This window comes from Zootermopsis nevadensis, unplaced genomic scaffold (genome assembly GCF_977971745.1).
Source record: "Zootermopsis nevadensis isolate Lab colony 2312 unplaced genomic scaffold, Znev_1.0 Znev_ptg000011l, whole genome shotgun sequence".
NCBI classification, from domain to species: domain Eukaryota; kingdom Metazoa; phylum Arthropoda; class Insecta; order Blattodea; family Termopsidae; genus Zootermopsis; species Zootermopsis nevadensis.
This window is the reverse complement of record NW_028259143.1, coordinates 17,026,610-17,039,534: the sequence shown is the minus strand read 5'-3', so window position 1 is coordinate 17,039,534 and position 12,925 is coordinate 17,026,610. Positions and strand designations below refer to the sequence as shown.

The window sequence follows — 12,925 nt, the reverse complement described above, 5'->3', positions numbered from 1 at the left end:
TCTCACAATTTAAAATTATTGACACAATTTCACACTATTACAGGTATGAATTCAAATATGCTGTCGTACCTTGTAATCCAACCCTTCGGAGCAGCCGAATACAACACAGCGAATGGCCAGAGATTTGGCTAAATCCTTCACGGTCTCTGTTTTGCCAGTTCCTGCTGGACCTACTAGTGCTCCTCCTGAAAGGAAAAGCGGCCATCTTCCAACACGTCTTATCACAACTGTCTATAAACTTGGAGGGAATAAAAGGAGATGCACGACCTAAATTTGATTATTATTATTATTAAGTGTTCTGTCTTACGACAGGTCCATTGCACTGCCCAAAAAGAGCTCTCCAGTTGTCCCTATTCTTGGCTTCTCGCTTTAATTCCTGGAACGTCATCTTCTTTCCTTGTTTAAGGTCGTCGGTTAGCTGTATCAATCTTCTTCCCAGCCCTCGCTTTCCTTCAACCTGGCCTTCGATGATATCACTCAGTAATCCATTCCTTCTCATAATATGTCCCAGCCAGTTAGCTTTCCTTCGTGTAATCTTTGCTCGTTGACTCTCCTCAATACTTCTTCGTTGGTCACTCGATCCGTCCACCTCCCAATATTAATTAAGATGGAATTAGAAAATTCAGGTAGGAAAATTTAAAAGGAAAAGAATAAAAGGATCTTTAGAACAGTGTTATGCAACTGGTTTGCTGCCACAATGTATCAGGCGTGCCACGAATTTGTAAGAGAAATTGTATATTCATACATTATAATTTATAAAAAGGCAATATCTTATCTTTCATAATTAGAATTACAGACTTAAACATTTCTTAAGTCATAGTACGGACAGTGAACCTTTCTCAGGTTGTAATCAGTAATAAGACATGAAGCAAGAACAATTTTAAATATCTCACCAGTCACTGAATATGTTAAAGAAAAAAATATAGAATACAGTATATACGAACCTGTTTACAACAAAATTAGTATCATTTTTAATAAACCACCATGATGTTTCAATAAACTTTCCAGACAGGAAGTTGACAAACAAGGACGAATATGTCACTAAGTCCAGAAAATTTTGAGAACTCCTAATATAGTTGACAGTGACAATTATAAGTGCAGATGGCAGTGGTGTTAGGTTTGGATTTAGGACTGTGATGTAAGGCAGTTGTAATACAACGAAGCAACAAAAAATTAATATTAGAGCTAGAAGTAGTTCTACGAAGTGGAGTTTAAGTAGATATCATAGTTTAAGATGAATATGGTAAGAGGTTGAGATGTGAAAACATGCCATACTACGAGGCTGGTCTACAAAGTAAGTTTCCCTGGGGCCGTTTACAGAAACAAAACACAATTTCATGGAAATATTTATTGCAACAGATACAGCAAGTGTCCAGCTATTTTTCAACATATTCGCCACCGGAATTGAGACATTTGTCATACCGTGGGACCAACTTTTGAATACCTGTGTCGTAGAAGTCTGCCGCCTGGGATTGGAACCACTGTGTGACAACCATCTCCGCCTCTCTGTCATTCTCAAAACCCTGACGCTGACCGGACAGGAATTTCTTGAGGTGTAGGAAAAGATGGAAATCACTGGGAGCGAGGTCCGGGCTGTAGGGTGGATGATTAAACACCTCCCAGCTGAACTCCTGCAGGAGACTCGCTGTCTGTCGAGCCGTGTGCGGCCTAGCGTTATCACTGACCGCACTTCACAGTCGGCGGGAGCTGGAATAAGAACCTCCATCTTCAACAGCTGCAACGATGCTACTGTGAGAACGCGGGAAGTACCGTTAGTGCATGCGCCATGCTACGTCATTGCTCTATCACGTACGCACAGTCGCTTCGCGCAATATAAGGTTTGCTAGCTGTGGGACGAGTGGGAAACTTACTTTTGGGACGCGCCTCGTAAATCTAGAGAAGTGTATCATGTATCAGACTTACCTATATCCAACTGAAGAGCACCCATAAGGCACAGACAGCACTTGTCTGTGAGTGGCGTGATGACGAGCCGAGAAGACGCGCCAAGGTACTCATAACCATACGCATGTGCTGCACTAGACATTCGTGCAAGACAGTTGTCAGTATCTTTATCCCAATAGTATCTCAACTGTCTCAACCATTCAAAGCTTGTACTATAATGTGAATGGCAAAAGTTATTTATAAACATTAAATAATATTTTAAAGAGTGCTGATGATAGTGTCTTACAATCAGGATTACTAAATTATTGGACTTTGTCCATCGTCCAGACCCTACTGAGTAGGTGCCCCTATCCTCCTTTTCAACTTGAGGACAGGAGGAGATCCAGCTTCTTAAAACTTATTGGAAATCAAACAATGTACAAATTCCAAAAATTTTGTAATCCATGTGATGAAATAAGGGTGCCCTTCTTCCCCAAAGACCTGTAGTAACATGTAAGATTATATGTAAGGAAAGATGGAACAATTCTTTCTGAGAAGCTAATAGTCGCTAAGTTTAAAAATTCACTAAAAAACAGAAACAAATGTTACAGCAAAAATATTCTTACCTTTGCATTCATTATCATGTTAAAATCTTTTGTTATGACAGAATGCACAGGTATGGACCTGGCTTAATATATACAGTGATTTATCTTCTGGTTTACTAAGAAATCCAAAAAGCTTTGTTAAAACCCAGCATTAAAATGTAATAAAAGAATTTTTTTTACCTTTCAGTAACCTTTCCAATCACCAAATTTGTAATGGTGTCCCGAGCATGGACTTGTGTAGTAATAAGTGAACATAAAATCATTCTCTGCAGTTTCTGGAGATCACCACGAACCATTTCAGCTAGGTCGTTTAACTCCTAAAAATTAAAACTGAGAATGGAGACAAGCATGACACTACATTTGATAAACTTACCCATAAAAACATTCAGAGTTCCAGATTTATACCAAACATGCTTTCTTCTCTTTTTCTAGATGTAATAATTAGTGTTTTAAAGTAACAAGTTGCAATATACTTGAGCCACATTTTCCTCGGACATTTTGATTGAATTGCAAGCAAAATCAAATCTAGATGACCATCCTCTAGAACGTCAAGTCAACTTCTACACAACTGCATAGCACAATATCCCAGAAGACAAGTTATCTTCATACTTGGTGCCACGAGAATTTTAAATCTCATAACCAAACACCTTTTCCTAGTTTCATTCTACTATCAACATTTACAAAACATATATCTGTAATTTATAATATATTAATTTATTATATAACATAATCTATGTAACTTCTAATCTGTAATTGAATCAGTTACACTACAATCTGAATACCGCACAATTTTTACCAGTCAGATAAAGAATATTAAACTAAAGCCATCTTGACCTCAGCACTAAACAGAGATGAGTGGTCAGCATCACAAGAGGAAACTGCTTCTATGAGATACTTCATGGGCGACATCAAAATGGTTAATAATTTCATCTCTTAAGTGGCCATACAGAAGGAACTTATAATAGCAAAAATCATGAGTAGGCTAACAAATCATGTTGACACGTAAATGTTACTTTTTAAAATATTTGTAATGTAAGAGGCTTACTTACGTTAAAACATGTATCTTCAAAATCTTTCATAAGTTTCTCAATATTCTGACTGTCAGATGCAAATATTCTATGCACACTTCGAGCCCACATTATCTGATAAACTGTCAATATGATCTGAAAATAATAAAAGAAGCTGTATAACCTGAAATGCTGCCATTTTCCAGGAAAGAACTGGGTACAGTATTTTCCACTGACTGTTGCCTACCAGGCTGGTTTTGTATGTCTTCATGTTTCATAAACATAATTTCAATCTATCCTGACAAAAGAAGTATTTACAGACAGTCTAACTTGCTTTCTTAAAGCAACAGTGCGTTATTTGCCGAGGCCTGTTTATTAAGAAATTTAAAATATGAAAGTTCTAGTAACTATGACCTATCAGACATTAAGAACAGCAATAGTACTGCAATGTACAGTGATGCAAATGAATCTTAAATAAGATGGGTGTAAGAATTTAGAATGGAGTCACACGTCTCAGAATAAGATTCTATGATGGGCTCATATAAACACTGTAATGAACCTTTTGATTCCATAAGAGGACTATTTCGTGTTAGATTCTCAAGGACCTTCTCCATTGAACCATTTATTATTGTTGGTTTCATTATCTGTATGAAGTCCAGAACTTATAATTCTGGGGAGGGGGAAGCAGCTGGCAATGATTGGTGCTTAAAATGCAGGTAGAAAGGAAAAATGATGCTTTGTAAATTGTAAAGCTGAAAAGAAAGCAGCAGGATAGCTTGTAGAATTAATTAGATTTTAACATAAAAGCAGTATAATTGAATTATAGCATGTATATTGTATATGCATTAATGATTATCAGTCTAAAACATCTACTCTAAAATGTATAGTCATTAAATGGAATAATTAATCATGCATTTTTGGACATGAAATTATTTTAGTTAGAACTTAAAAGACAGTACAAATAATTTATATGATGGGTAATTTTCAATTAAGCTAATTATTATCAACAAGAAAAATCTACTCTGAATTTTATAGTCTGTTAAATTAATTTACTGGATAATAACAAATGTTAATGGCGCATTTAAAAGAAGCTTCTTAGCTGCAAACAATTCTACAGTTTCTAAAAACTTTCACAGGATTGGTCCATTTGTTCTCTCCACGTATTGACATACATACATCTCACCAGTCTTTTGCCGCTAGCAGTAATTACAACATTACTTACTGAAATATTACGTGCTGGACACTTACTGCCACAACGGTTAGGTACAAAATTAAAGAATGAAAACAAGATTTGATGCTTCACAGTAAAGGAAACATGGAGCAGTCCTGTAGGTACTTGCCAATGTGTCAGAGACATAAATTGCCTCTGTCTTTCGAATCTAACCTCAAAATGGAGGTGATAACATTCCTCTGAAATGCTGGTAATCACCTACAAAACTGCTTGGCATAACCCAGCAACCATAATTTATAATAAAGGCAGTGTTTAAATAAAACCTGTGAAATTATGAGCTGGTCTGTTTAATTCGTGATTTTATTACTTCCTGCCTGTGATGATGCAAGAGTGGAAAAAAAATAAAGTGAAAGTCTGTTTGGTTTCGGGTCCATTAAAAATTAGCAAAAATTTGAAAAGCCAGCATTTAACATCATCCTGCCCCTCTGCTAGCACAGATAACAATTACAAAATTATTTTTATATGAATTTAATTTTGATGTCATTAATCCTTATTGTAACGCAGAAGTTTTACTAGAGGCTGGTAGACAAGTGGGGCTGGAAGTAAATTCAGAAAAAACTAAGTACATGTTAGTATCTCGTCATCAGAAGACAGGCGGGCAAAATTATCTTAGGGTGGCTGATAAATCCTTTGAAAGGGTTACAAAGTTCAAATATTTTGGAACAACAAAAACAAATCAAAATGATACTTGTGAGGAAGTTAGGAGGAGATTAAATTCTGGAAATACTTGTTACTTCTAAGTTCAAAATATTTTGTCTTCCCGTATGATTTCTAAGAATCTGAAAATTAAAGTATACAAAACAATAATCTTGCCTGTTGTTTTGTATGGGTGCGAAACATGGTCTCTCACTCTGAGGGAGGAACACAGATTGCAGGTGTTTGAGAATCGGGTGTTGAGGAGGATATTTGGGCCTAAGAGGGAAGACGATGGGGCGTGGAGAAAACTGCACAATGACGAGCTTAAAAATCTGTACTGCTCCCCCAGTATTGTGAGGGTGATTAAGTCGAGAAGAGTGAGATGGGCGGGGCATGTAGCGCGCATGGATGGGACAAGAGGTGTGCACCGGCTACTGGTTGGGAAACCTGAACGGAAGAGACCGCTGGGGAGACCTAGACGTAGATGGGAGGATAATCTCAGGCGGGATCTATGGGAGATAGGAGTTGAAGGAAACTGGATTTTGTTGGCCCAGGACAGGGTCCGGTGGAGGGCTTTGGTTAATTCGGTGATGAACCTTCGGGTTCGGTAAGCCATCTAGTTAGTTAGTTAATCCTTATTGTCCATGTGTTGCAACTCTCACATGGTCCAGCTGGTTGTGTATTGTAATACCATTAATCCAGAAGTTAAAGCCCTGCCAGTAGCCCAGCAGCCCATGGGTTCAAATCCCATATTACCATATGATAAAGGTTGATACAGCATCTCCTGCCTTTCAAATGATCTCATACATTGCATAATTTCAGAGTTTAATGTTCAGAATAGATTCTATGAGAAAATACCTGAGATGGATAGGACAGAATCCACTTCTTGCAAGGACTTTGGTCATAATCACTAACTGCTCCCATCATTTGTTTCTTCAATGACAAAAACACTGAATCTTCCACTTTACCAAGCCAGTCTTCAACACTGCCACGTGCCTTTATTACCTACAAAAAATTAATTTAACATCAGATTATCTCAAGGTCATGCCCACAGCAATATTTCTAAAATCGAGGGGGGGGGGGCAACAGTTTTCAGATCCTCCACAGTCACCTAAATGCAGAGTTCTTTGAAGTTTATACTTTATAGCAGAAGATGCCCATTGCAGTCTCTGTCTTCCAAGATCAAACTTTTGTCCACTGACTGATATTCCTTTTCATCACACATTCATGGACCGAAAAAAGACGCTGAAATTTACACTGCACGTAACGAAAAAAGCAACTGTTACATCTTTAAATCTTCATTGAGATATTCTTCAACCAATGCTTTTTTAAGGTCTGTGGCTAGCTCAACCAGAGGGTCCAATTTCCTCCAATTTTTACCTAAAGACAGAAGCAGAAACCACCTCTCAAAATGCTGTAGTTTTATAATTTTATAATTTAGAAGATGTACAAAGTACAGAAGAAAAATTTTACGTATTATAATGCACCACTAGAGCCACGGTGGTCTAGCGGTTAGAACGCTGGCCTTGTAATCCTGGGGGTCTCGGGTTCGATTCCCGGTGGTGCCCGAATTTATAACTTGTGTTGGGCAAGGCCGTGGTCTAGGCAACACGGAGTTTTCCTCCGTGGCATCCCAACAATTACTCCATTCACACACAGAAGAAGGCAATGGCAAACCACTTCTGGATCATCTGCCAAGAACGTATATGAACAGGTCCCAGTCCGAGAAAAGGATGGAAGGATCCTGTTCATATGGACCTGTCGTCAGACAGAACACTAAATAAATAAATAAAATGCACCACTGTCAGAAACCTTTAAACTTCAGCTAAATATCTGTGTACCTACAAACATGATGGTGTTGATTAGAAATAATTAAAATAATTATTTCATAGTGACCCTCACTAACACTATCTTTATACTAGGTTCCATGAAACTACTCTGATAGATCAAAATTTAATCAGAAAGATGACGTCAAACAGACAGGCATTTCTTACCTCACGGGAAGTAAAACTCGAAATATCGTACTTTACTTCTGCTTACCTTTGCAAGTCCGACTCTTTCTCCTTCTGGAGAAATCACAGCAGCTATAATGTCAGATGGAGTGTCTTTTTCAAACTCCAGTTTTGCAATACTGTCAAAACATTTTTGAAGATGACGCTGTACAGCATGGGGATTCCTTATCTAAAAAAAGAAGATCACATAAGAAATGGTTCAAATAAAATATTTCTAATGTTGTACCAATATATACCTAAAAGTAAGAGCCACAAAACAAAATATGTAAGCTTTAATATATTACATGTGAGATAGATAACTACATTAAAAAAACAGTATTGTATTCATATTAGAATTTACATATGCGCTATACCTGTGCCAGAATTTTTAAAAGTTCATCGTTTGATAAGAAGTAGAATCGTGGAAACTGGACTCGCTTGGATTCAAAGTAAGCTTCCAGGCACTTCATTATCTGTTCCAATAGAGCATTATTATTCTGAAACATTTCTAACAAACCTGGAGCAGTGCATGCGTGCATTGCACGTGGAACCTGAAAAAGAAACATATATCACTGATTAACCGTGTGTCGGCTACAGACTTATTCCGGTATCTTTCTGTCATTGTCTGATATCTGTAATTCTCATTTCTTCTCTGACATCTTCAGATCATATACGACCTGTCATTTTGTATCCTGTTACGATTCCGAAGACATGCATTTTTGTCATACCCATTCTCCACATCCAGTAATTTATATTATATATTTTTTATTTATTTGTAGTGTTCTGTCTGACGACAGGTCCATATGAACAGGATCCTTCCATCCTTTTCTCGGACTGGGACCTGTTCATATACGTTCTTGGCAGATGATCCAGAAGTGGTTTGCCATTGCCTTCTTCTGTGTGTGAATGGAGTAATTGTTGGGATGCCACGGAGGAAAACTCCTTGTTGCCTAGACCACGGCCTTGCCCAACACAAGTTATAAATTCCGGCACTGCCGGGAATCGAACCCGGGACCCCAGGCTTACAAGGCTAGTGTTCTGACCGCTAGACCACCATGGCGGTATATTATATATACAGAATAAATTAATCTAAGAATAAATCATGTTTTTTCTGATAGCAATTCCACACTTGCCAATACTACAGTCTCATCATCACCTTCACTTGTTTTTAGTCATCATCACAATCATCAACATCATTCATATTTCATAGTATTTTGTTTATTCCTAACATCTGACTCTCATACTATGCTTTATTCAGCTGAAAATGTAAAATTAATGGAGAATTATGATAAGAAGCTGTGGGAAAACAGAACAATGTTGAAAGATATGATAAAATTATAATACATACAAACAAGCAACATGATATACGCCAATTCATTATTCTTACCTTGGCGGTTTTCTGCATGATTGCTTTGAAAAACTTGTCAACTGTAAGAAACATTTTTGACTCATTTGGTAGCTGTCTTCGAATGTCTGGAGCGAAGAATATAGGCTCAAGGTACAACCAGCTGCGCTGACAGGCCAACCATTCATCCTCAAAGTAATAAAATTTAAAATAAATAATTGTAAATAACTGTGTAATACGCATAACACTGCTACAACCATAATCTCATCACCTTAACTTATAGAAATCTAAATGCACTTTTTGCAAACAAATCTTGTGACTAGATCTACATTCTGATAGTTGCATTGCATTAGTCAGGTGACGTAAACTAAAATTTCAAACACCTTGCGACTTTTTCCAGAAATATAAACGATGTTTCTAAGTGGCTATGCTTCCATTTGCTCTTTGATTCTGTACCAAAATAATTACTTTACATCAAACATAGCAATTAAAAATATAAGCTGGAGCTGCCATCGCACTAGGTGTGCTATATATGTCAGACAGCGACATGCGATAAAACTACTGGCATGCTACAAAAATCAGATGTCATTGAAAGGTTAATGATTCAGTAACATAAGTTCATAAACAGGACCTAATGAGAAGAAATACTCTCATTGCAACATGGTAGATGATTGAAGATTTCTGTCTTCTGGGTTGTTGCGCTGTGTAGTCTGGTCGATGTTAACCAACGCTTCGGAGGTCATACTGCCTCCGTCATCAGAGTATGAAGATTTCTGTCTTCTGGGTTGTTGCGCTGTGTAGTCTGGTCGATGTTAACCAACGTTTCAGAGGTCATACTGCCTCCGTCATCAGAGTATGAAGATTTCTGTCATCTGGGTTGTTGCGCTGTGTAGTCTGGTCGATGTTTACCAACGTTTCAGAGGTCATACTGCCTCCATCATCAGGGCGATGAAGATTTCCGTCTTCTGGGTTGTTGCGCTGTGTAGTCTGGTTGATGTTAACCAACGTTTCAGAGGTCATACTGCCTCCGTCATCAGGGTGATATTCATCACCTCTGAAATGTTGGTTAACATCAACCAGACTACAACAGCGCAACAACCCAGAAGACGGAAATCTTCATACTCACCGCTGTGAGAACCTCAAGTCTTACATGGTAGATGATTATAACTAAATCAACTAAAGTAATTCTCTTGTCTTAGCACTATAAAGGTTTTCTTCAGCCTAATAAATAGCATTTAAGTGTAACAGAACTTCAAATATTACAATTTCTATCCACTCACAAGAGTGTTGCTGAAGAGATGAAGCTGGCGAAGCCATTCGTCCACTCGGGGCTTAACGGGACCGACATGTCTGGAACTTGCAACTGTGTTTATGTTGATGAAAGAGTCATCGAGAACCTGCTGGATATCCTCAATTCCACCCAAAATATGTACATATTTATAATTATGATGAGGTATCATGGTAAATTCAAGATATTCCCAACTGTCTTCCACCTAGTACGGAGAAAGACAAATACATTATTATACTTCAAATATATTTAAAAACACTGCAGTTTTGTGTATACATAATCCTCTAATCCACTTAAACGTCAACATTTATTCTATTTGTATCTTATATGCGTCATGTTTGTGTTGATTAAATATATTTATTTTGTACAGTCTATACACAAACGTTTGAAGTTTATTGGTGTTGTAAAAATTATATAATATTAAAACATTTTGTTGTGTAAAATATTATATTAGCGCTCTTAATCGTAAATACGATTTTACATTATATTTTTTTAGCGCTTTTATTAAAACGACATGTTTCAACGGGTAATACCGTCGTCTTCAGGTTTTTATAAATTTAAAATATTTTAAAAACTATTAGATATTTGATGCAATGTATTATAATGATCTGTAGTTCTGTTTGTAGCTTTCCATTTTCATGGTAAGTTGTTTATTGTAGTCAGACGTTATATTTATCAAGAGATGTTGTGTAGAGTAACGTGCGTCTGACGGCTGGTGAAGAGAACAGATTCCTTCTTGCATTAAATCAACACAAAAGGAAACATGGCAAAACAAAAGGGAGAAGTAGAGGGTGGGGAGGATGAGAATGAAGAAAAATAAGAAAGTAGTAAGTGCGTCACAGCACGGTGCTACAGTGTATTGACACTTTACTCAACTACAAGGGTCAGTTCAAATACAGTATGGCCATCAGGAAAATTAGTAATGCCGTAAGGTATTTAAACACATCACAAAAACAAGTAACCTTTACAATCTGATTCTTAGTTCAAAATAAAGAAAAGTAAAGTGCTTTTTGAAGTTTTGTGAATGCACCAAACAAAATACTTTGTATTATCTGTGCTTTTCCATTGTTCATGCATCATCTAACCTTCGATACCCCAGATAATCAATATTTTACTGTGTTACCTTCTTCAGTAATGTTTCCAGTGCTGCTTCCGAGGTTGCCTGGCTTGAGATTTCCTGCAGTTCTCCACCATATGCAAATGTACCAATCTGTTCCAGAAGGTGTAATGTTATCACTTCATCGGGTTCAAACTCGTAGTTTAGAACTTTCTCTATCTGCATCCAATGCCTTTGTCTTAAAGATGAGTTTCGCAAGTATGTAATTACAGGAAGCTGGAACAAAGTTCAGAGTTCTGACAGTCAAAAATTTATTAAAGCAGGTGATGGTGTGCCTGAAAAGAAAAGTATGAATACTTCAGGTCCATAATGCTCATTGGCTAATGAAGGCCGAGCGCTTCACGTTGTATTATTAATACTGCTTCTTCGGCACAATTTCCAGTCTGACGTTGTAGTTTAAGATATAAAGACAAATTCTGGTTCATCGTATACTTATGTGAACTTGTAACATTTTCTTATACAGAGATTATTATTTCCATATGAGATTTAAAGTTTTCACAGCACTGAATATGTAGATTGTGATCTTCTAATTTGTGACACCATGTAATCATGTAGGACCGCCACGGTGGTCTAGCGGTTAGAACGCTGGCCTTGTAATCCTGGGGTCTCGGGTTCGATTGCCGGCGGTGCCCGAATTTATAACTTGTGTTGGGCAAGGCCGTGGTCTAGGCAACACGGAGTTTTCCTCCGTGGCATCCCAACAATTACTCCATTCACACACAGAAGAAGGCAATGGCAAACCACTTCTGGATCATCTGCCAAGAACGTATATGAACAGGTCCCAGTCCGAGAAAAGGATGGAAGGATCCTGTTCATATGGACCTGTCCTCAGACAGAACACTAAATAATAATAATAAATAGTAATCATGTAGGAATTCTACACACCTACTCACAAGTACCTCACAAATGGCTTCAACTCAATATGAAAATCTGGGACGGGTCGTATGGGCAAGTGTGTGGTATCTCACAGACTATAATGGTATATTTTAAGGGACTGAGAAAATCCATAAAAACCCTCAACAAGTTCTGACTAAAATTCCAGCCATCATCATTACCATCAAGTCAGATACTAGACGGTGGGGCCTGACAGTTTCATGCAGTTTCTTCAGCTTCCTCCCAACATTCACATCCACTGCACTTTTATACTATAACCTTTTTGATGTTCCGTTGTTTCCATTCTTCTTCCATGTTTCAAATTAGTTTGGTAATTTGTATAAATCTTTTAAAATGTTTTCATTTCATTTATTAACCAACACTGTACAACCTGCTGTTCTCATGAATTTCATACAGGATGCTAATAATCTTATTACATCTGCTTTCCTGATCATTCAAGCTTCATTTCCATATTCCAACACCGAATTTTGTAAACAAAGTCAAATGAGATTTCACGTACTCACGGCAGCAAGCACGAAAATGACTACACGACACAGCATCCCAGAAGACGCCCAATTTCATTGAGAAGATGGCTGTCTTCTACATTGTAACATCACGTAGTCTGGTACAAATTTACCAACATTTCAGAGGTCCTTGCTGCCTCTTTCATCAGGGTGATGAATAACTCAGATAACATGGTGCTACAACCCAGAAGACAGTCATCTTCAGACTCACCACCATAAAAGCTCAAACATTTCAATAAGTCTAATGTTTCTGTACAAAAGAGGGTTTGTGAACTTGATGCATTATTCCAGTCGCTTGTAGAAATTTTTATATATCTGATGTCTTAACCTTTTGATGATACGACGCTGCCTAATAGTTAATGGTATTGTATTTACATGCTCCAGTACTCTTCTTATTAATTTAAATTTTAATCCTAATAGGATGTTT

At 37.4% G+C, this 12,925-nt stretch overlaps 1 protein-coding gene across 1 annotated transcript in view; it reads right to left on the bottom strand.

Annotated features, from left to right (window-relative positions):
* Nucleotides 1-12,925, bottom strand: part of Dhc16F (Dynein heavy chain at 16F) — an 83,765-nt gene that overhangs the window by 52,866 nt on the left and 17,974 nt on the right. The window contains exons 17-26 of the mRNA XM_087347470.1: nucleotides 11,108-11,317; nucleotides 9,977-10,189; nucleotides 8,739-8,885; nucleotides 7,726-7,902; nucleotides 7,401-7,541; nucleotides 6,219-6,365; nucleotides 3,536-3,649; nucleotides 2,667-2,803; nucleotides 1,924-2,114; nucleotides 70-185 (exon numbers count right to left, since the gene is read on the bottom strand). Coding sequence (XP_087203596.1) covers nucleotides 70-185; nucleotides 1,924-2,114; nucleotides 2,667-2,803; nucleotides 3,536-3,649; nucleotides 6,219-6,365; nucleotides 7,401-7,541; nucleotides 7,726-7,902; nucleotides 8,739-8,885; nucleotides 9,977-10,189; nucleotides 11,108-11,317 — 1,593 coding nt within the window. The remainder of the gene's footprint in view (nucleotides 1-69; nucleotides 186-1,923; nucleotides 2,115-2,666; nucleotides 2,804-3,535; nucleotides 3,650-6,218; nucleotides 6,366-7,400; nucleotides 7,542-7,725; nucleotides 7,903-8,738; nucleotides 8,886-9,976; nucleotides 10,190-11,107; nucleotides 11,318-12,925) is intronic.